We start from the raw sequence: 24,680 nt of genomic DNA, 5'->3' as shown, positions 1-24,680 counted from the left end.
ACACTCTAACTTGCACAACCATCTGCCTGCATTATAAAATTAATGAGCAAATTTACCAAACGAAGATGGTTTATGCAGCCTGCCAAATTTTCCCTTCCATTCCCGCTCTTACCCGTTGCCACTTTGCTCACAGGCAAGGGTATATTGGCAAGACAATTGAGCAGTTAGTGAAGTGGCCAATCAGCGCTGACCATAAACTGGAGGCAGAGTGGCAGTAATGCAATAGGACAATGCTGCGATGTCGACCGTAGTAAATAAGTGGCAGGCATCTGTTTTGGTGCTACTCATCGTCATCGGCATCCTCAGCGCCATCGTCATCATCATCAGTTGAAGTCATCATGCATTCGTCTGTGTCAACTCATTTGTATATGTCCACCGAATACAAGTGAATACGAGTATAAATGGATCTGCCGTTAAAATTACCGTTGCGCTTGTATGCACTCAGATAAGTGCAAGTGAAGTGTATTGAGGTGAAGTATACGTGCCGTTGTCCGCTTAAAATGACAGCGTCACAAACTTTAAGCAACAACGCAAAGATATACCACACACACATACGCGCATGCATCTATATATATATATATATATATATATATACATATGTTAATGTACTCATGTATGCTTGCATGCCAATATGCCAAATTTGATGTAATAAAATGACAAGCGGCAGCCACTTGGCTAGCCAGCTGCCTGCCGTCTGCCGCCTGCCCAATTGTGGTCCGCTTGGGACACAACCAGTAAGCCACCCAGTCAGCCAGCCAGCCATATCAACAACTAATTTGCTACTACATTTGCTCGCTAGCTCACTAACTGCCATTGCTGCTGCTGATGCTGGTGTTTGCGGCCGAGGCAAATGTAAATTAGCAGCAGTTGAGCAAATTGCACACTTCATTGTTTCAGGCGACACATACTGATACAGCTAGCACACGCACACACACAGTATCCACATTGAGTATTTGGTCGGGCCGCCAGCAAGTGGATACACGCTCACACGACGCTGCTCTCAAGTGGCTGCTGTGGGGTGTTTAATGTGCTAATGCCACACGACACTTATAAAGCAGCTTCGCCAGCTCAAGGCTTACATGTCTGGGCAGAAAGCTTCATATGAGGAGCACGAGTGTGCAGAGGCATACACATATTTAATGAGTGCATTGGCAAAGATTATGTTAATTTTATGTAGCATAAAATTGTTGCAATTTGCAAACAGCAATTGTATGGCGTAATGCGGAGATTTTGGCCTGCCAACTGTGTGCCTGTGCCTGTGTGTGTGTGTGTGCAATAATTGATGATTAATTAGCCAAATGAATGACGATTTGGGCAATTACGAGTATTGCGTGCAGCATTCTAATGCTTTTTACCTACAAACACACACTCACACACCCACATCACAGTACATTTAAATAAATTGTAATTTATTAAATAATTTCGTATTTTCAACATGGGTGAACTGCGCTGTCAAGTTGTTAAAGACGCTTGACAAATTGATTCATGTAATTGTGAGGGAATTAAAGGATTTTTATTTTAATTAAGTTATTGTCGATTTGAGACTGCATAGGTTCAAGTGTTATTCAATTTGAAAACATTTATTTGTTTTTATTAAGAATTAAAAAGTATGTTGAAATGGAGTAAAGCAAGGAATGGCATATATTTATCAATATACATGCATTTTACTCGAACTTGGACTTATCATCATATTCTACTGGTTATGCGCGCCTTGCTATAAATTTGAAAAATCAAGGGTACTTAATGATCTATCAGACCAGTAAGTTCTATGAGTTGGTTTTTCATAGCAGTAATGTACCCGATGAACCACTGAGCTATTAAAACAAATATTTTTATTGTTGGTTTGAAACTGTACCTGAATCTAGTACTATGGAAAGTCGTGCAACCCCCCTAGTAGGTTCTAACGCTTATTGAAAATCGTCCAATCTATTTTACTCCCAACTATAGAGATGGAAGAATTTTATGGATGACCTTATTTTTTGTTTTAATATATACATATATTTACATAACGACTGCTAATCACGTTTCTCTCTCCCTCAAATAAAGCTTATATAATATTTCACTTGGTATGCGGCTTAGAAGCTGTCAATAGTCATATCATTAAATTTAAATTAAATAATGTTTTTGAAATATACATGTATATGACGCTATTAGTCCAACAATCAGACACGAATATTAATTTATATACCATAGATAAATTATAATTCTATGTGGTGCATATTCAATTTATGACATTAGATTGTCTGACAATTTATTTACCACAAACAATTTTAATGTTTCGGCGGCATGAACACAACAAAAAAGTGGCTTTCAGCAGCGGACACAACTAACTAAAGTTCTCTCGTTATTTATTTCAACATTTTTTTCATCAAAAAGAGTTATATTCAGGGGGTATTCTGTAGTAAAAGAAAACCAATTTATATTTTTGCGTCCATTTTTTGATTCGTTATTTATTAACATTACAAGAATACAGAAAAAAATGTAAAAAAAAGTTAAAAATTTCAAAAATTACCCGCTGCTGAAGTGAGTGGTATCAAAAAATTTGGACGTGACCATATCCACGATTTAGACCCTAGCAATCGAAAGCCAAAAGCAAAAAACCAAAAACATTCTTAATCTATAAAAGCTACGTCCAGAGCTACGAAAAAATTGGAAAAAAGGTGGCGACTGTCTGAAAAACAAAAACACAAATTTTTTACCACTTTTTTGCCTATTTCGAATTTTTTAAAAATAGTAAAAATTGAAATTTAAGTATATATATATATAGACATAGAGAAGTATATGTTATAAAGAAGACTCTTTTAAAGTTTCAGGTAAATTGACCCAATAGAACTTAAGTAATCGTGGGTATCGTTTTTTAAAAGACAGTTTTGGGAAAAACGCATTTAAAGTTTCGCGCATACTTACAGGTTGATTGAAAAGTTTCTGCTCTCAACAAGAAAGCACTACCAGCAAAGAAAAATTTTTTTTTCTTAAGTTGGTACATCTTTCGTGAGAACACATGCAAAGTTACAAGCCATTCTGTCGGTTAATTCTTTGTTTACAAGCCATTCGAAGTTTACGTGTGAGAGTATTTTTGTAATATGGAAAAAATTTAGTATCGCGCCGTGATTAGATTCTTTGTTTTGAAATGTTTAAAAGCAAACAAATATATGAACACATTTATATGAATTTTGCACAAGTGAATTTAAACGTGGTTGTACTAGGTTTGAAGCGATCCACGCGAAGAAAGACCAAAAACCGCAACCAAACCAGAAATCATTCAGCAAGTTTAAAATATTGTAAGTGAAGATCCAAGTTTGACTAAGCGTGAAATTGGTAATTATTGGAGGATCATTGAAATAAGTCTATTGAAGTGGACGAATATTACATAAAAAGATATATTTCGTACCAAAAACAGTATGTTTTCATTTCGAGCGCAGAAACTTTTCAACCAACCTGTATATCTCTGAAAATAATTTGAATCTAATTTGGAAAAAACCTATTGTAGAGATATTCATACAAAAAAAATTAGTTTTTTTTATTTCTGACTAGAATATTTAATAGTGATCTCAAAATATGTTTTAGAAAGTAATTTGTTAAAAATATTGTTATGATGAAGTGTTCATTGAATCTTTAGAAATACACTCAAGATCAACTTTGACCCAGACTGGTCCATTTAAACTGCGTGCGTAAACCGAATCGATAAACATTTTTTTTTTCGGTATGTACAACCTTTTTATGTTTTTGTGAGATTTGATCTTCATATGTCAACTGGTGCGTAGTTGGCTATTTGTTTACGGCAGTCTGGGGGTTCTTACCAAAGAAAAATAAATTGAATACCTTCCGCACATTTTGGTTAATGTTTTGGTTATAAGACCTGAATCGTTTGCAAAAGCCTGCGTCGAGTAGCGGTCGCAAAAGAGATGCTTGACAACCATACTGAGGACCCTACATTCATCAAAAGCATCTTTAATGGTGACGAAGCGCGGGTTTAAGAATATGACGGCGAAACTGTCTAAAAATCTAGAGAATGGCGCTCCAAAAATGAGCCAAAACCGAAAAAACAAAAATTCGCTGAAGACACTTAAGGCCACCCCAGCCGAGGCTTATAACAATTATATTGGCTTGGGTGCCTATTTAGAAGGCGATAATAAAGATTTGTATTAAAATATTTTCAAAAGCGTTTATTGTCCTAAACAACAATTTTCAATGCTTTAAATTAAATCAGCAAAGTGGGTAAGAAAATAATCATTGCTCTTCTTTTCTTTCCGAATATAAGTCAGTATAGAAAGAGTTGCACTTATATTTCTAAACCTTGGAACGTTTATTCCAGTTTTCTGGGGTTAACAGAGAAGAATATAATAAATTACATTAAAAAGACTTACACACTTTAGAGGACCCTTGAACTGTTTAGAAAATGATATAATCCTCCAAAACTTTATATAAATCTAATTAATTTTAGCAATTTGTTCAGCTCTTATATTTCGAGTTTACAGTTATTTTTAAAGCTTATGCCATGTTTGACATATAGTACATCAATGACCGGTGTTGACTTACAAGAGTAGTATTGCATTCCAAATAGTTATTAATTATATGAAACTCCTCCTCCTAGCACTTAATTTTGTTAACGGAAATAAAATCATCATTTATAAGCAATAAACTTTCGAGCTAACGCATCTATTGACAGCGACGGCAATCACGTAAAAGCTCTGCATACATATGTACATAAAAAAGTAATAAAAAATTGATTGCTAATTAAATATTTTGTACGCCACAAAATCTTTTATCATATTAGCGCATATAATTCTACGAAAAAACCGTACAGTACTACAGTACGTACAGCAAAAACATTTAATAAATATTATCAGCTTCACTGACTTAATTGTAATGATTTGTATTAATAACATTTTTTTTTTGTTTTAATTTTTCATCTTTTTTTAATGAATTTTATTTTACGAATTCCTTGCGGACGTAACCGCTCATTAACCAAACAAGTGCAGTGATGTGTCGCTCAACAAGCTCTTAGCAACGCCAATTAATCACTTTTCGCAACTAAACTCTCATTACATTTACGTTATTGTATGTATATGTGCCATTACATAACTATTAATTTGTGCGCTTTTTAAAAATGTTTATTTTTTTCAAATGGTTTCACTTTTAAATAACTTTCCACCTATCAATTTTACTCGAACTTTTTTCCGAGGCACTTTTTGCAGTTAATATGTCAATAAATGTTCCGATAAAAAACATATTTATATTTATGTGTGTGCTTAAGTAGCGTAATTAATTAAATATATTGAATTTATGCGCTTATATAAATAGTTGATATGTATATATAATATATGCAAGTTATGTTATATAATAGTTAGTGTGCTAGTGTGCATTTAAAAAGCAGCAAAGCAAATATTTTTCAACCGTAAAACTACTTTACAGTTATAAATTTAAATGAAAAAGGCGAAAGTTATGGCGCAGCGCAGACATTTTTTTTAACAATTTTTAATTAAAAAATTTATGGCGACTATCACTATTCGGTCAGTAGTGGCGCCACTTGCATTAAGCATACACACAGGCGCGGAGGCATACAAAAAACAAAATGCAAGTTGTTGAGTAATCCTATTTGACAAGGCTTTGGTCATGCCTTCGCATTTAATTCGCTTAATTTTTATACCAATTTTGCAGCGCGTTTTTTCGAGGTCCTGCAAAAAAACAGAGAAATTATGTGCTTATTGCTCTATATATAATATGAAGTATACATATATATTTATACTATGTATTAAGTATTGTCCAGTAGAAAATTAATCCACGAAAATATGTAAATAATGAGAAAAAGAGTTGTGATTTTGGTGACTGCGTCAATTGGCTAAACGGAAGAGGTTTTTGAATTTTGCATATTGAAGCTCCTAATTGTAGGCAACATATTTATTATTTAGCTTTCTATTGAATGCTTTTAAATCAAAGTTTATAGTAATATCGCAATATCAATTCGATCTTTTTTTGTCATTTGAAATATTTTCATAAAGTGAAGCGTCGTTTCTATTGTATATTTGTTTAAATTTATGGAATCCAATTTTTCGAATATATACAAACTCATTGCGAAATAAGACGCAGATCTCTATAAATCTTTAATTCAAAGTGTAAACGTTAGATTATTTTGAAAAAAATAAGTTTTGTTGTGTTTCATTTTAATGGGAATATTGATAAATTATTATAATATAAGAAATGAACTGTGTGGTCCTGAAAATGCATTTAAAAAGTTTCAGCTTCCTCTTTGATTATTTAATATTATATAATGCAGCTTGGGATCAAGTTTTCACGATGTTGTGTTTTTATTATTTTTCTAACATCACACACATACCTACAAGGCAAATAATTAAAATCTTCATGTAACAAAACAATCTTTGTTATTTTCAAAAGCCACAAATTTTCCTACCGGTTAGCTTTTATTGCATTACAATGCCAGTTTCCATATTAAATGGTTTTCAGCTATTTAATTCTGATATATATTTACGGCACCGTTGCTGCGGTTATCGGTAAAGTTGCACCGTTAGAAAATAATGAATTACAAAGGCGAGCAAATAAATAAACGTAATTAAAACTAAATCATAAATCACAAAATTAATAACCTAAATTAGATATAGTATTTTTTTCATATAAATATTTTCGAAAATTTTAAAAGTTTTATGGTAAAACATTTCAAAATACGACGTGAATTTATTTTCAAATCATCACCAAAAATCGTTGATACTAAATTGCCACTTGAGTGTCATTTTTAAACAGTGTTTTATTATATAATTGTTTAAGTTGGAGTTTCAAGTTAATTATGAAAATAAATATAAAAAAGCCAGGTTCGGTTCAATTTTTTCAAACTCTCTAAGTATAACTTTTGCTTTTCACTTTTGTTATTCATTTATATCACTTAAGGTATTTCTTGATAACACCATTTTTTGGGCGAGGCAGATGTCCATGTCCATCCATTTGCAATTCAAACCTTTTGAGTATTCAAAACCAAGGAACACGTAAACTAATTTTGTCAAAATATCTCAAGTTATTTCTTGCACTGACGGACCATATATAGGCGGAAATATTATATATTCCTGTCATCACTCGATTTTTTAAGTTGCTACAAACGCAAATATTACACCTATACAGCGTTCATATATATAAGTATATATAATATATAAATATGGGTGTAAAAATTCAAAAATAATTCTACCGAACATAACTTATTCATACACGTACTATATGTGGATACAAATGTAATGCCTTTACATAAATACAACAACCATATAAATCCAAATGCATACATAAATGGTCAACTGAGAACAAAAACAAAACGTGGAGGTAAATAATATACAGTTACATAAATCGAAAAATACAGAAAATGACATTACTTGAATTTTAATTGAATAAAATTAAATTGAATAGCGCCATTGTAAGCTAAAGTAAGAAAGTGCTGAGCATTGATGTTGTTGTTATTATGGGATATGCTGGCGATTAAAAATTTTCTTTACCGTAAGTTAATTCGAATAATTTCCGATTACGCACACTCAAATGACCTGGTATGAGAGAGCTTAACATCTGATAAATGTTTTTTTTATTTCAAGTAATAATTAAAATAAAATGACCGCTAAGGGTTATGAACTACCACAGAGCAGAATCGGTTCGAAGCAACCTTACAATATTGAACATTAAATTTTTTTGTTCTAAGAGCGGTCGCCACTTAACACACAATGACAAATTTAGAATTGCCATCATAAAAAATTGGCTCAAAAAGTTCGTCAACTATCTGGAGTATCTGTAGGTCTCCCCAGTTGTCAATGCCCGACAGTCATCGTCTCGGGTTAATTACATAAGAAGCTAACGCACATTGATCTGTTGCCATGTAAACGAAATCTTAAAATTTCCATAGTCCCTTAATCATGCTTATAATTTATATATGGTTACTTCCGTAAAAAAATAAAAACAAGATTTGTATATTTTTAGAACTACCAAAAAGATCAGCACAGTGTACTAAACAATGCACATAAATAGATATTATAGAATAAATACACTTAATATTCAACATAAAAAAAATTTAAAAAAAAAAAAAATTTGCGCCCAACGTGGGGCTCGAACCCACGACCCTGAGATTAAGAGTCTCATGCTCTACCGACTGAGCTAGCCGGGCTATTATTTATTAATTGTCAAATCGAGTACTTTAAAAACCACTGAGCGAGGAACAGATTATTTATTTTTGTTGTGATCACTACTATTTATAGATCGCAGCGTGCTGCCATATCAACTAAAAACTTCACTTTAAAATATTATATATAATAAAAACAAGGGCATTACGAAATTTGAGCAATTACTAATTTACTTGCCAAATATAAATACTTATTTTTTAATATTACCCTTGACTACGTTACTAGTACTTTTATTTCAATTAACTTGACAAAGTTGAAAACCGTGAAGAAAAAGACGCCTGTCTGTCAGTGCTTTTATTTAATAGGACTTTTAATACCCCGTCATTAAAAATTAAAAGTATAAAAACGCAGTTGTTTATATCCATACAAGATGTAAATTATTAAATCAACTTATAAAATACAATAACCACGCATTTATTAATAAAAGATCGTTCTATGGCTAGTGTACATTCAGGATAGATCTTTGCTCGATTCATATCAAAAATGATATTCACAAGATACCGCCATCGTGACGTAATGAATTTAATTATGAAAATAGTCAACATATAAAACTTGCAAATGGGCTGTAGATTTGTAAAATAAGCTGTAATAGCAACATAGAGATTGCGTTCTCTAATTCTTTAATTAATTACGTCACTGTTTATATTTTGTTGCTCCGTTCTTGGTCACATCTATCACAGACATATTCTCTTCCTCTGTCATTCCTGATTAGAGTTAATATAATATTGCAAAAATTAATGTGTTAGCTTTTAGTGTAAAAATATTTAGACAGCTTTTACAATGCTGAAATTTCTTTGAATTTTTGACTCCTCCTGCAAGTATATGTATAATAGTATATATTTTTTTTAAGTATAATAAACTGAAGTTTATAAAAATTTTATCATAACAGTTAGTAATTGTAATTTGTGTTTAATTTAAAGATACGACATTCTTTAAGTTCCACACTTCATGAAATGTTAAATAAAAAACTATTATTTAATTAATTTTTATTAATAATTTAATATTATTTAGATATTCACATAATAATATATAATACAACACTAATAAAAATATTTTTTTTTTCTTTACCATAAACATCATCTGGCAGCACAACATTTCTGAATTGCGTAAACAATAATCAGCTGTGCCTATTTCGTTTCCATCAAACACGAGCACTTGAATTCACCGGTATAAACGAAAAACAAATATTTTCATATTATTTGCTTTATAAATATAACTACGGATTTTTTGTAACACGAAAATGGTGCATTTGTTTAAATCTACTGCAAAGTATTTGTTAAAAAATGCACCACAACTGCCAGTTAGGCGAAGCATTTCCGCGCTGTACATAACCGGTGATAAGGCGCAAAAGAATTATGCACCACTTCAGCCGTATATGGATTTTGAGGGTACACTTAACAATCTGGGGACTTTGGAAAAAAGTATAAAAGCGCGTAAATTGCAGATAAATCTTGATGAATTAAAAGCAAAGTATGTGAAATTTCAAAGTATGAAAAATCAAATAAAGCAAACTGAGGCTGAACGTGAGTCAGTGTCGAAGACGCTAAAGGAGCTAAATAAAGTATGTGGAGAGCGGTATGAAAATGAGCTCAATTTCATATAGATTTATATTTATATATTTGCAAATTATTTCAGGTAGATACTGCCACAAAAGAAGAAATCGAAAAATTGAAGGAAAAAGGGGTGAGTTTGCGTAATGTCTTAAAATCACTTAAAACGGAGAACTATCCAATTGAAGAAGACTTTGTGCACTCATTTCTAAATTTGCCGAATCAATTGCATCCGCAATGTCCACAAGGCAATGTTGAAAAGTTGCTTTACCGCAGTTCAACGCCACGATGTGAAGAGCAGCGGCCCACGCATTTGGCCAATAAGGAGCTCATACGTTTTTACAATAATAATCGGTACTATCTGTTCGGCACACCAGCAGAATTCGATGTATACAGCATGCAAGCGTTGACAAATTATTATGTGAAAAAAGGTGGCTTCCTACAAATGGCTAACCCGGACTTTGCGCGTCTGGTGCTTTTAGAGGCGAGTGCAACACCGTTGGAAAAATATCACTTGGTGAAAGAGGAGGACCTACTCAGTGAGGTCAACCGAGCATACTTGACAGGTGGTGCAACATTTGAAGGATTCCTAGCAGCTTTTGCGCGTCTTCTTGTTTTGCCCAAAGCATTGCCAATTCCTATGGTGGCTCCTGGTAGAAGTTATGTTAAAGTAGCAAATAAAGAAGGACAAATTGATAACCTTTTTACTGCCACACAAACAAATGCTGTACAAACATTTGTCGCCACCAAAACTGCAGGCGAGGCAGAGGAGCAAATGCATAAGATCTTAAATTTAGCGGTAGACTTCTACAAAGAATTAGGTGTGCATTTTCAGATAATCTATGAGGACGCGAGTGTGCTAACTAATGCCGAATGCCTACGTGCAAGCATACAAATGTACTCACCGGCAGAACAACGCTATATATGCGTGGGAAATGTTAGCAACTATGGTGATTTTGTGTCGAAACGTATAATGTTTTGTATTCGTGAACAGAAAGGCTATGCTTTTCCACATTTAGTGAGCGGAAATGTGCTGCACGTAACGCGACTAATTGCATTGTTGTTGGAAAATGGTGTAAACCTTGAAGACTGTAAGCTACTCGGAGATCCAGATAGTGAAGTGAAAGCTGCGAATGCAGCTGTGAATGAATTTAAGGATTTATTTAAATAGAAAATGTTGCGCAATAATGAACTTAGTGTAATTTCTTTTGCTCAGAAGTTTCTTGTGTTTTTTGCGACATGGAAAAATGCATTGTTGCTGCTTGCCAATAAAATGGCGAAAAATTAAGCAATATATTAATATTATAAATTAAAGTATAATTGTTTATATATAGTCAGAATGCTATGCTGTTTAAAAAGTTAATAACACTAGATGAACTGACTGCCATGATAAAAAGTTATTAACTTCTTAATTAAAAATAAATAAAAAAAGTGCGGAACTGAACTTCTAAAAATAAAAACAACTATAATTTCTAATCAAATATTAAGCAAATCTAACGAACTGCATGTCAAATTAATTACTTGCAATAGACATTAAATTTGAAAATAAATATTTAAAAAAATTATAACAAAAATTATAATAAAATTAAAAAAAGAATATTGTGAAAAAATATTTAAAAATTTAAAAGAAAAATTATAAAAAAAACCTATTATTAAAAAAAATATCATTAAAAAAATATTATTAAAAATAAAATACTATTAAAAATAAAATATTATTAAAAATAAAATATTATTAAAACAGAAAATATTAAAAAAAAAATATTAAAAGGAAAAATTATTTAAAAGAAAATGTATAATATTTTTTGTTGTTGTAGAAAAATTCCTGTAGTAATTTCGAGGAATGGTGCCGAGTTGACAGTCCTTGTGCGGATAAAAATCCGAGTCCATTCCGGTTACTTAGACCCGACTGTAGTGGGAACGGTAATTCGACTAAAATCCCGTATTGCGATACCAGGCGCGCAGAAATGCACAACAAGTGACAAACACCCCACCACAAAAAAACAAGTTTTTTAAGTTCTCTGGTTCATGTGCTCCTGGGTATTTCACAGTGACACTTGCAATGCATTTTTGTGAGCTGTAATGTCAGAGTGTTGTTAAAAGCTGCATACTTTTAGGCGCATACAATATACATATAGAGTGCAACAAGTGAATATTTTATGATGTTTATGTTATATATAATAAAAATTTTATATTTGTAATTAAATGTTGGGATATTTATTTGAAAATGCACTATTTTGTGGCGTCTAATTAATTTCTATTTAATGCTTATTTTAAATTGAATTTCGCTGTGCTTTAAAGTGAGTCAAATGCAGATTATATGAGAGATCTCTAGATTTCTATAATTTTTTTTGTCACGTGATCATATTAAGAAACATTTCTTAGCAGTATCAGCTATATGTTTCTAGTATATACGAAAGTTAACTAGCATACTTTCACTACAATAAAGTATGATTCTCTCGCGTAGCCTTCTATTTGTAAAAAAATATTTCCGAACTTCAGTCAATAGTCATCATAGCCATAGTAATCGTCTTCTACACCATCATTCAGCATATCCTTCAGCGAGGAATATTCACGTTCCGGTTCAGGCTCCACCTCGGCATCGCCTTCCGCATCTGCATCATCGACAAATTCATCCAAGTCATCTGTGTAAAAAATAACCGTTGTTAATACTATGTGAAAGTTCAAGTAACATAATGACAATTACTTACCATTCTCGACAACCACCGGCTCCTGCTTCGTTGGTGTCGCAGCTTCCTCTGCCACGGGTAAACCCATCTCCAATTTAGGCACTTTGGCTGGTGGTCCACCAATTGTGTAAGCTGGTTTGGCGCGACTGTAAAATAAGAATTCACAATTTCATTAAATCAATTTCAAAATTACATTATGAGTGCAGCACTCACCTATTTTTCTGCTTAATGGGCCCCGTTTCAATGATTGGCACATTTTTCACATCCAAAGTTTCGCTTGCTGCAGCGTCCGTGGCTGTTGTGCTGTTGGCACCAACTACGCTACCTTCCGTCAGCGTTCGCAAAATATCGTAATTGATTTTGCTTGAGATTTTCTTCTCCTGCAGCATTTTCTCGATAGCCTCCCCTGCGCTGGTTGAGGGACCGATCGGTTTACGACGTGGCCGTCTCTTTTTCTTCTCAGGCTTACCCTCTTCGCGCTCTTTGGCCAGACGCTCCTCCTTTTCGCGCATTTCTTTTAAATACTCGGCATTTAATGCATTCCACATGTTGTTTTTGTACTCCGCTTCTTCGTGCGTGAGTATGTAATTGTTGATTTCCTCATCGTCAAGTCCTTCCAGGTCTAAATCTTCCATGACATCATTATCTTTGGCCTTTTCCACTTCCAGCAGTTCACTCGGTGCTGGCCGGCACATAGACTCTATGTCCGGTTTAAGGCCGCTTAGTACGATTTTCTCTGCTTTTTGTGGTCCCATAACATCGGGTGCGTCAGCGAGGCATTCTTTAATGGCCTCGAGATTGGATTCTTCGATGAAATTCGCCGATTCGACATCTTCGAAATTGGTGTCGGTTCCTACATCACCAAGTCCACCAGTCAAACGCTTGATTGTGTTCTTTTGTATACGCTTAAGATCCTTTTCGAGGTGTGTATCGATTTCCCTTTGCAATTTGGATAGCTCATGCTCGGCAATCTGTATTTGATTAATATGATGAAATCAATAATTCCTTTATATAAGTTTTATATATTAAATTATAGATGTACTTGCAAGTGAGTAAACTAAAAAGATAAATTAAGTTAAAATTTAGGAAAATAAAATAAATAAAAAAAATTATATTCGCCCAACGTGGGGCTCGAACCCACGACCCTGAGATTAAGAGTCTCATGCTCTACCGACTGAGCTAGCCGGGCGCTTCCCTTATGATTGTCAAATATATCACACCAATGCCAGTTAATGCTTTTTAATTTATTTTTAAGTGACATGATCATTTTATAACGGGTACTACAAATACTCAAATACTAATAATGATGAAAGATAATTAATTGTAAAGAATTGCTACATTTACATATACGTGTATGTAGAAATATAGAACTAAAGTTGCTGGTTTATACTTATTTTTATTTCTAAATAAGATATATAATAAAATACCTTGACAAAATTACTCATAATTTTAATTCAAACTCACATCCTTGATGCGATCGCGATCTTTTTTCCGTGCCGCCTTAAAAGCTGGCGGATCTTGTTCCGCTTCTAAATCGACAGACATGAATTCATCCAAGGTAAGTGCGCTAGAGGGTGTGTCCGCGAATTCAATTAAGCGCTTGCGCACTGTAGATTCGTGTATTTTTACAATGCCCACTATATCGAGGATCGTGCGGCTGAACTCATGCATGCGTGCGGCGATCAGTAGAGCTACGAAGTAACGAAATATTTTAGTGATTTTTGCAAGATGTTTATTTAGTGCTCTAATTAAATTAAATTCTTCAGTTTTCATATAAGGTGAGAAGATTCATAAGTTTTATTTTTTACTCATAGATTTTTTATTCATTCACTCTTTATTTTTAATTAGCGCTCGTTTTCATATGCCCTTTCGGAAGAATACTTCACACTTTATTCAATTATTAAAAAAATTGTTCTCGCCCGAGCAGGGACTTGAACCCTGGACCCTTGGATTAAAAGTCCAATGCTCTACCGACTGAGCTACCCGGGCATATGGAAACACAGCAAATTCTACTTCTTAAGAATGCGGTGTGATGAGTCATATTTAGTCATTTTTCTTGCCATTTCCATTTGCAATTCGACATTTATAGCGTTCAAAACTCGTGAACTATGAATATTTAGTATGAATGTGTGCCTAATTCATGAACTTTCGTGTATGCAGCTACATTTTCGGGTTAACGCAAAATTCACCCAGCATTTTAGAATGTAAAAATATGCTTGTGTCATAAATATTTTGGATTTCTATAGATAAGCACAGATATATATATGCATACATATACAGTGTTGTGCTATAAAATAGCATTTAACATTTTGGAATGTAAAAATATTTTTATGTCTTAAATTTTCTGCACATCTATAGAAAAGCACAGATCTATATGCATACATATACAGTGTTGTGCTATAAAATAGCATTTAACATTTTGGAATGTAAGAATATTTCAATGTCATAATTTTTCTGGATTCTACATACATATACAGTGTTGTGCTATAAAATAGCATTAAAACGTACTTTTTTTTTAATAATTTTTCTTTTTTTTCAATTTTATTATATGATATTTTTATACATTTTGTAACCATTTGTTAAACTTTTACCGTTTTTTCGAACAAAAAAATTAAATATGTGCTGTAATTTTAGCAATATTTTCGGAATGAAATCTTTTTGAGGTAATCCATATATTTATTACAATTTAAAAATAAGAAAAAAGGAAAATCGTAATACCTAAAAAAAAAGTTGTGAAAAACCTTGAAAATCCTTACATATTATTTTTAATTTGCATAGCGGCAACATTTTTTAACCAAAAGCACCGTTGATTATAACTTCACAATTTTGGATAAAGTAAAGAACGTTGTAAACTTAGAAAAGCAAGATTAAAATTTGTTCAATTTTTTTTTTCGAAAATTAGTGAATGTTGCAGATTTTATCAAATATTCAATATAATATATAACATCCAAACGAAAAGGGTAACGAATTGAATAATAAATTAGGGAACTCTGAGCAGGTTGTTATTGCAGATGAACCAAATCGGATAACTTGAAAAGTGGGTGTGGTTCTATCCTCTAATAGGACTGACCTAAATATTACACCAGCCCCTACAGCTATATCAAACAGTCTTAGTGGAAACATTGAATATCAAAGACGTTTTATTGTTTTTAATGTAGTTCAGTGCCACAAAAAACCTCTAGCTCCTATTTACCTAAAATTATGCTTCCCGCACTTCTTGTCGTGATGCTGTATATATTGGTTAATATATGAGATTATAAGAAATCCAAAGATAATATTTCGAATTTTTATTTCCAAAAGCTGGAAAACAGAGAAACATTTTTTATCAATGCCGGCATTCCTATTTCTTATATATATATATTTATTAAAATAATTGTCTTGACTATTAAGCCCCATAAGTATTAAAATGTTTACAATAAATTCCAAACTAGACAAATTTTATGGTATGCGTACCAAGGGATTGAGAAATTGATACTGCAGAATGCATATACATATGTATGTATACATGTTTATGTGTAAGTATACAATTATATAAATATATGCCTACAGTCCTATCAATACAATTAATGTTCCTCCGCAAAACAACAGGTAATGCAATCCAATTTAAACACAACATGCTGCGCTATAAATAGACGCGCGCTTCAAATATGTACATACTTTTAGGTTAAGTATGCATAAAATCGCATTCATAAACATACCTGCGCCACACAAACCGGTCGGTCGCCGACCCGAGTGCAACGAATCCTTCTTCATGCGTTGGACAATGCGCAAAGCGGTCATGGAGACCTCGTGAGTTTTGGCGCCGAATTGCAATTTATTGGCGAAGCGCATAATGTATAAGCAGGGATCTAGAAGAGAGAACAACAAAGAACGTGGTTAATTGAGGAAGTGAAAAATATAATTAAAATTTAAATAAAGTATATACAAATGAGCTGAGATGGCAGCAAAGATGAAAATTAATTTTTCAAGTAAATAAAGTCAATATAGAAAGGCACTAAAGAAAACTACTACAAGTAGACGCTGCAAGAGAGCTACGAGACTTAAATTGGTGTAGATTATGTATTTATACTAGAAAATATATACGCGCTAAATAATCAACTAATTTATGGTAATATATGATTAGTATTCCCAATATTTTTTAGATATATTGCCCATTTTAGTTAACAACCAAAAAAAATAACCAAAATTTAACAGCTATTCATCTCGAACTTGCCGGCGTTCGTCAAACGGGTAAAAGACAAGTAAATAATTTGACCTTGAATTAATAAAAAAAAACTCGTCAAGGCATTCACTTGTACGACCAGTTGTCGCTATGGCTGGCGGATCAACCCACCGGACAAGCCGCCTGCCAGTGAAAGAGCAACTCGCTCAAGCAAATAGCCGGCTGTGGTGATTTCGCACCAGCAAACTGTGAATAAAATTGCGCTGCCGGCACTTGGTTGCAGTTGCAGCCGCTGCTTGCTGCGAAAAAATCTTGAACCCGATCTTGAGCAAGTGCACTGTCGGCAGTCCGCCGCCGAATTAAATACGTGTACAACGACAAGCGATAGGAATGTTGCTGCATTGAAGACTGGTTGTGCGGTTTTTCGTCTGCTGAGTGTTTTTTCTTTAATCATTTTATTATTGTTTATTTGTAAATTAATTGCAGCATAAAATGTGTGTGTAAAAGTAGTGATTAAAATATGAGTGATTAATTTACAGAAAAAATATCAAACAATTTTTAGCGATAAAAATATATGATCGTATATGAATGTAGATATCGATAATCGAAAATACAAAATAAGTAATTTCTCATATATACATAGATATATGTACATATATAATATATCGTAATATATGTTTAGTTATAATGTGCATGTCTCGAGCAAAAAACGAAAGACTTACGAAACAAACTCGCATCCAAAGTAACATTCAAGCGATATTCAATACTCACACACCGGCCGGTGGGAACCGCAAAAACTCATATTGATTATTATTGTTTACACAAAATTTCGCAAATATATTTTTGTGCATTGTTGTTGATATTTTTTCACAGCAACGTACTTTTATTGTCAAACTAAGTATTTGTTTTGTATGTAGTTCTTACTAAAAAAAAATGGCACAGCAAATTTATGCAAATACTCGTATAATGTGCAGGGTGCGACATCGGTTATGCCGGTATGTAAACATTGAAAAATTTAATATATTTTGATATATTTTTTATATGGATATGAAAGTTTGACATGAGCTCATCAATCGTTCGTAGATTTCTGGCCTATATTTTGTTTTTCAAATAAGCCCACAAAAAGAACTCAGCGATATTAAAACCAGGAGTTCTATGTGATCAGTGAATGTCATCTGTTTTTGATTTCAGACTCACTTTTTGGTTACGCAATAGCGTTTCATAGATAACGCAGAAATTATTGTTTCTCAAATAAGGCAACAAAGTGTAAAATAAGCCTATTTGCTTGAAGCAGGTATCTGTAAATAATTCGTTTATATTTCAGCGCCTGTTTATATCCCGACATAAAGTATGGCGCACCCTGTATGCAATACAGTCCTACAAGTATTGATTACGTTAGAGAGGGGTTCAGCGAGATAAGTAAAGTGTTTTAAGTCGTGAAAGTAGTAGGTGTTATGAAGTAATAAGCAATAATATAGCAGATGTGTATTCGTTTTTTTTCTAGGAGACACAACAAATAAATAAAACAATAAAATAAGTTCTATGAAACAAAAAGAAATGATTCACAATTTTGGAGTGAAAAAAGTAAAACAATATCATACATTAATGAAATTGTTGGGAGTACGACATGAGGTAAAAATTAATAGGTTTTCTAGAAACTAAAGTAAAAATAAAAATTCATTAATATAATTATTCTAGGCAAAGTGTTGATAAAGCTTCAAATCAAAGATTGGACATTGTTATTTTTGTTATTGATATGATAACATATGCCAAAGCTGAAATAGTTCTGTGAATAAACCTTTCAGCTCATATTCATAGATACATAAACTCGCCTTTTTTAGAACGACAAAGGCCTGACCTTACACTTAGCATACTGTGGTTTTTTTTCATTTTATTACGACGTCTTTAAAGCCTACTATTGGTTAAGTGGTTTAGTTTTGGTCACTATGAACACCAGCCAAATGCTAGGGATTAAATTGCAGTCACACATAGTTTCTAATCTCTAGCCATATCAAATTTTTTAAATAAATTTAGAGGTTCTGTCGCATCACCAGTTTTTTTGGGCTCTTATACCTACAACATTTTAGTATGTTTACATTTTAATAAAATTCTGACGCTATACATTGATGTATACAATGTACATAATTCGTTATTTAGTTTCAAAGAAAAACCATATAACCTCTCGCAGCGGAAGCCTTCTTTCATTTACTCGAATGTGCTTTTTCATGTTCTTGTACCCGTATCGAAAATCAAAAGCTAACACGACCTTGCCCAATAATGGTGCTAAGTCCAATGACACAAATATACATACACATGCAGCTACATAGGCATATTGGTAGCCAATTGGTCACAGTTATAACTTTATCTTTGTTTAATGATTTTTTGTCCGTCGCAATTTGCTCTGCACACGCACAAATTAATCCCAACAAAGCCCAACCAAAGCAAAGTTGTACTCAATTTTAACGCACATATATTTATTAATAAATATTTTGCTTTAATTCTTCAACTTTAGTAGCGCGTAGTAAGTAAAGAGCAGTAAACAGCGCACCCTCCAAAGAACACAGATCTCAGCGAATGTTGTTGTTTTCTTGCTGGAGTATTTGGCTTGCTGCGTGCATGTCAATAGCTTATGCATATTACTGAAATTTTCAGGGTCACCGCTGTAGCCGTAGCAGCAACAAAGAAGAACGATGGCGGCAGCTAGCAGTTAGAATGCATTTATTTGGAAATATACAAAATAAATTAAACATTTTTTTTGGAAAAAATTTAGAAAAAAAATGCCAACTTTTTGCATTTGTATCTGCTTTGCAATTATAAGTAATGTGTTTAACGGTAACTTTTTATGTAAGTCCAAATCTTTATGGATAACAAGTAATTATTCAAATTCATTAGAACAAATGCGTTAAGTTAAACTCGTTTCTAATTAATGTAAGTATGCATAAATTTGGGCTATTGATTCACAATTGTCTTGTAAACTGGAATTGGTTTGTGTTTCATTGAATTTATTTCGATAATAATGAAGCAGACACCATAAATTTATCCAAAACGAGTATTAAACCCACACAGCTTTGTAAAAAAGGCATATACATTTTTTTTTTACTTCAGTGTTATTGGTTTTAAAAACAAGATATTTTTGCGCATATAGACTGATATGCTTGTATTATAGCTGTACGCGAGACCGATTATTTGATCTTGATTCTATCCATACTTAAAATTAAGTAACAAATTATATTTTGAAAGTTTGTAATTTGCTGATTTTATCAGGACTTCATGGAAATGTTGTTTCACGCCCCACTCTCTACACAAATTTTTGATGATCTTCCCGAGACCATCTAATGCAGTCGTTTTAAACCTAGTTTCTGAGGATCGACGCGCGTCATATCGGTTGTGAAGTCTCTATTTTTGATCAAAAAACACTTTATAATCTACAAATAGAACAGCGTAGACAACTTTTGAAAGCAAAAAAAATCATTGTAGGATAAAACATATTGGAAACGAAAAATAAAATAACTCAAATAAAAAAAAACACCGCTTTAAATTGTTTAGTGGGATCTGTTTTTGCATTTTCTGACAAAACTTACCACAGTAATGTATATATTTTGTATACCATCAGTAAGTAGTGATTTCAAAAATACTGTGTGTTTGGGTCATAAAAAAATAAGTTTGCAAAAAATTTCGTGAAAGAAAATATTTTTTGTACCAGATAAAAATAAAAACCCAAAAAATTACATAATCACATAAATTTTGAGCTTTTGTGAAAAAGCTCTTAACACAAAAGTTGTAGTTTTTTTATTACTTATTTGCCATATAACTATTTTGTATAGGACTCGTGCTTAAAATCGAGATAAACCGTTTTAACCCTTAAAAATTCAACCACGCCACTCCCCTCTCTCTTCCCGACCACAGAACGCCCGTAAATTATTTTTGCTCTCACTTTTATTATTTTATCTTCCGTTTTCAATTCGTAGCAAGCTACTGTGAATTTCTTTCACTTTTTACCATAATCAATATATAATATAAATAGCGCTAGAATCAGTATAGTGCTTTTCAAACTGTCTTAAATGCTGGACAGCTTGGGACAGTTTAAAGTTACTTGATAATATCAACAAAGTATGCAGTTCAGATTTTCATATTGACAAAGTTTAAAGAGAAAATAGAAAATTTATTATTTTTTGAATACGAAAAAGAAAATTGTATATTTATGTGCAGGTGTAAAATAATAATGAACATGATACTGTAAAAGTATATATGAAATGAAATAATGCGCTGCAATTCGCTGTTTTGCATAAAAAATTGCAAAGAAATTATTGTATTTTCATTTTAGAAATAAATTTTATATACCCGTAGTAGTTCATGACAAGAAAAATTTTTTTAATTAATAGTAAAAATTATTTATAGTGGTTTTTGCTGGCAATAAAATAATATTCATATTTTATGACTAAAGCTTTCTGTAAGACACTAAAATAATTGATTAAGCTATACTATAAAGCAAAGCTCATATCACAAATATTAAGTAATAGCGTCAATAAAAATTAAGGCAACACCTTTTGGCCTAAAAAAATGTGCGCACATTTATTCCTCTAAAATCAGTATTATAAAACCCATGTTACCTAATTTAAAAATCATAAAATTAATGACATTAGCTTAAGTTAGTGATGCAATGGTTGCAATTTAACGTTAGATGAAATAAAAAATTGTGATGTAATGAAGAAGTGTTGACGGAGAACGAGGAGGCGTTGCGCGCGCTGAGGCGGCATTAAAAAGCCATTAGTAAATCTAATACTCAAATCAGTATTTGAAATGTAATCACATCAATACTTATATACATAAATACATATATACATACAAATGCTTAAGTGTACATATGTATATATATTATATATGTATATAATGAACATGTATGCGTCTAAATTGCAATGATTGAGCTTTATGAAATAGAAACTTTTCTTTTTTGACTGAATTTATTAAAGGCCACTACATTATTAAGGCTAAAAAGAAGAATTTCTTAAAAAAATAAGCGCAAAATTATTAAAAAATTTAATTATTTAAATTTAATTAAATGTTACTCACAGTTATTAAGGAAAGCGCAGGGTAGAAGAACAAAGGAGTGTAAAGGCGTTTGCAAGTTCATTATAGGCCAACAGCTGCTTCGAACAGGCTAACCGAATAACAACAAGAAATGTTCGTTACTTAAATGCTTATCGAATTAGAGCGAAGTGAATTGCACTAAAATGCAGAAACTTCAACGACAGCATCAATGTCAGCAGCAGTCGCAGTAGCAGCGGGAGCAGCAAGAGCTCGGGGCAACATATACTTTTTTTCCGCTTACTAAATGAGAGTTTGAGCGCCTCAAAGTATGTCAAGCATTTGACGGGCTTTTTGGCAAGCGCAGCCGCTACTTGAACCGTTCGCTGACAAGCGTTCAGTGCTAAACGCCTGTCACAATTACACTAAACTCACCAATATATAAGTATGTATATACACAAATATGTAGATAAAATAAAACGCAGCGCGGCGAATATTGTGCACAGCTTTAGTTGGACTTAAATTTAGTTGGTGAGTGCGCGCATGTGTGTGTGTGTGTGCTCAACAGTTGCGCATTTAGACATGCGGTCAGTCAGCCACTCAGCCATCAACCACCACCCTGCTGTGCCATTGGCAATAAATGCATTTACTCATTTGAACTTTGGCGCTAAGTGAGCTGAAGTGCCCAGCAGGCGCCGTCAGCCATCAACATCATTTGCAGTTACATCAAGTTGCAACAATTCAAAGTGGCAGTGGCAATATGTTTTCACCAGCGCGCTGCTGCACACAAGCACAAATCCAACAAAATTACTGCGGAGGACTGCAAGCACACACACACACATTTGCTTGTTCGACGTCAACTTGCCTTTTTTCTTTGGGAAGCGTTGTGGCGGAAAAAGTTTCTAGCTTTTTTACTGCTCCTTCATTGCAACAAAAATGCGAGGAGCTTGTAAACAGTTAACAGTTTTGTTGCAAATTGATTGCAGCCATTGTAAATTGAATGTTGTAAACAAGCAGCACAAGTCAGCTCAGCCAAATGGCTTATAGTTTATGGCGGTGGGTTTGTGTGGGATATCAGCTAAGTGGCAACAAATTTGCAAACAATTTGTTGAGGGGGAACTCAAATTTAGCAGAGTTCAGAAATGGAAAGTTATGACCCACTTTTTTCGACTCCCTTGAATTTTGATGCATTTTTCATATGCTAGCAGTTCAATTATTATGATTTCTTTGATGGCATCAGAAAAGTTAATCGCATTTGGTGCAAGTTCAAGAGTTTGGGCAACATTTTGGATTTCCTAATTAGGTTGCTATTGAAGGAATAACTCAATTTGATTTACGTGAACTTTTTAATAAATACTCTTTCTATAGAATTTTCAAGGTTAGTGTTGAATTATGACTACTTTTGAAAACGCATAGTAAGAAATATATAATAATCAGTAATATGATGCAGAAGTTGACCATAATTGAAACAACTTTAAAGTTGAGTTAAGCAGTAATTTGAAATTGAATATTTGTATGATTAAAATCCAAATTATATTATTGAAATTTGTTAGAATTAGAATGGCTATAAAAAAGCCGTTAATTTTATATATTTTGTTCACGCTTAAGCAATTTTAATTATATGTTATTAAATCAACCGTTTGGGAACTGCAGTGACACATATTGATATATATATTATTCTGATTAAAGTATAACGATTCAATGGTGCGAAGATGAAATCCCAAATAATATTTAAAAACCAATGAAAATGGTCAAAGGCCGAAAATTCCGCACAGCACAGCTTCCTTCAGAGAAGCTCTAATATCACTAGCCTTGAGTTCACGGCGACACTAGCCTTGAGTTCACTGAAAGTGCGCTCGAGGCCAGTTAAGGTATGACTACTATCAATTGCATCGAGCTACCCTTTGATAATATTAGTATGGATGCGAGGATTGTGCGAATTCACAGGTAATTGTAGAGCTAATGAGCTCCACTATATGAAGAATAGGAACGGCTTAGAACTCCGCTGCCTTCGTGTGTTTAATTACTCGTTGCTTGGGTCTACATGAGTTGGATGAGCGTTAGTCAACTACTAGTGCTCACGCAGTCGCAAGATCCTTCTGGCCTGAAGTAAATCACAAAAGGTCTGGTGAGCTATTCACCTTCCGAAAAATCGTCTTAAAACTTCATCATTTATTATCCCGCCTTTGCAAGATCAAGAATAAAATGTTTTGAATTTCACACCTCTCGACATTCAGGTGAGCTAGCTGGAATAGAAATGAAACACTTAAGCAGAACTGTGATGGTTCCAAGCGCTTTAGCGCTGCACGAGACTCTTATAAGTTTATTTCTCGGCAAAAACAACCAATTTGTTGAGTTGATTGTATGAACTTTAGTTGGTTTAGATGCATGCAAATATCAAGGTTTCAATTAATATCAAAGATTATCGCATTCAACATGCGTTTGACATGTTTTACACCTTCGAATGATAGCGTAGCGGCGAGTAAATCGAAGACAGGGCGAGAGAAATAGTGAACGTTGGTGAAGACAACCTGGCAAAAGGAAAATTATGCGAAGATATGCTAATTTGACTAAGTACTAATGAGTAATGATAGCAGAAACTGAAAATTGTATGGACAGCGAAACAAAACCAACAACAGCGATGAAAGTAAACAAACGCCGAGACGCAGCGGAAACGTTGGGCTGCAGGTATGTATAAATGTATTAAATGGGTTGACGCTGGTTGATTACTAAATAGCTTAGATGTGATGGCAGCTCAGGTGGTGCAGCGTGACGTATGCGTGTCGTGGCGTTTAAAATCAGCTGTAAAATGGACAGTGTTGTCACTTAATTATTATTTAAAATTTTATTTCTAATTTTTCGAGGATATTTCGTACTTTAGTTAAAACTGTTTAAAATAAATCTTATCAAATTCTCGACTTTGTATAAACTGGTGTATTATTTCTTTATTAAAATATATTATACTACTCTAGCGACTAGTCCAGAATCACATAATTTGGCACAATTACACGGTTTGTCAACTTACGAAAAGTTTTTAAATAACGGGGTTCAATGACAGCTCTATTTTACAAAGAGTTGCTAAAAATTTTAG

The 24,680-nt window shown here is 33.1% G+C and overlaps 2 protein-coding genes and 3 non-coding genes across 5 annotated transcripts in view; 1 reads left to right on the top strand and 4 right to left on the bottom strand.

The window, feature by feature from the left end:
- Positions 1–8,076: 8,076 nt before the first annotated feature.
- TRNAK-CUU (transfer RNA lysine (anticodon CUU)) lies at positions 8,077–8,149 on the bottom strand. Its single transcript has one exon. It is a non-coding gene; the product is annotated as a tRNA-Lys (tRNA).
- A 1,134-nt stretch (positions 8,150–9,283) lies between these two features.
- Positions 9,284–11,029, top strand: Slimp (Seryl-tRNA synthetase-like insect mitochondrial protein). Its single transcript, XM_014244971.3, has 2 exons — positions 9,284–9,726; positions 9,801–11,029. Exons 1-2 carry the CDS (start codon positions 9,406–9,408, stop codon positions 10,884–10,886), a joined length of 1,407 nt encoding a protein of 468 aa, XP_014100446.2. The 5' UTR covers positions 9,284–9,405; the 3' UTR covers positions 10,887–11,029.
- An 874-nt stretch (positions 11,030–11,903) lies between these two features.
- Brf (Brf RNA polymerase III subunit) overlaps positions 11,904–24,680 on the bottom strand; it is a 38,922-nt gene continuing 26,145 nt past the window's right edge. Inside the window, exons 3-7 of the mRNA XM_036356958.2 lie at positions 16,101–16,250; positions 13,867–14,093; positions 12,616–13,373; positions 12,424–12,548; positions 11,904–12,357 (exon numbers count right to left, since the gene is read on the bottom strand). Of these exons, the coding sequence (XP_036212851.2) occupies positions 12,215–12,357; positions 12,424–12,548; positions 12,616–13,373; positions 13,867–14,093; positions 16,101–16,250 (1,403 nt within the window). The 3' untranslated portion in view covers positions 11,904–12,214. The remainder of the gene's footprint in view (positions 12,358–12,423; positions 12,549–12,615; positions 13,374–13,866; positions 14,094–16,100; positions 16,251–24,680) is intronic.
- On the bottom strand, positions 13,519–13,591 carry TRNAK-CUU (transfer RNA lysine (anticodon CUU)). Its single transcript has one exon. It is a non-coding gene; the product is annotated as a tRNA-Lys (tRNA).
- On the bottom strand, positions 14,319–14,391 carry TRNAK-UUU (transfer RNA lysine (anticodon UUU)). Its single transcript has one exon. It is a non-coding gene; the product is annotated as a tRNA-Lys (tRNA).

Source organism: Bactrocera oleae, chromosome 2, assembly GCF_042242935.1.
Source record: "Bactrocera oleae isolate idBacOlea1 chromosome 2, idBacOlea1, whole genome shotgun sequence".
In the NCBI taxonomy this organism is placed as follows: domain Eukaryota; kingdom Metazoa; phylum Arthropoda; class Insecta; order Diptera; family Tephritidae; genus Bactrocera; species Bactrocera oleae.
This window is presented reverse-complemented; position numbering and strand designations above follow the sequence as displayed.

Bases quoted from the DNA above. Each gene is read 5' to 3' on its own strand.
- Slimp (XM_014244971.3), top strand. From the start codon at position 9,406: ATGGTGCATTTGTTTAAATCTACTGCAAAGTATTTGTTAAAAAATGCA. The intron at 9,727-9,800 runs GTATGTGGAGAG...AAATTATTTCAG, and splicing joins CGCTAAAGGAGCTAAATAAA to GTAGATACTGCCACAAAAGA.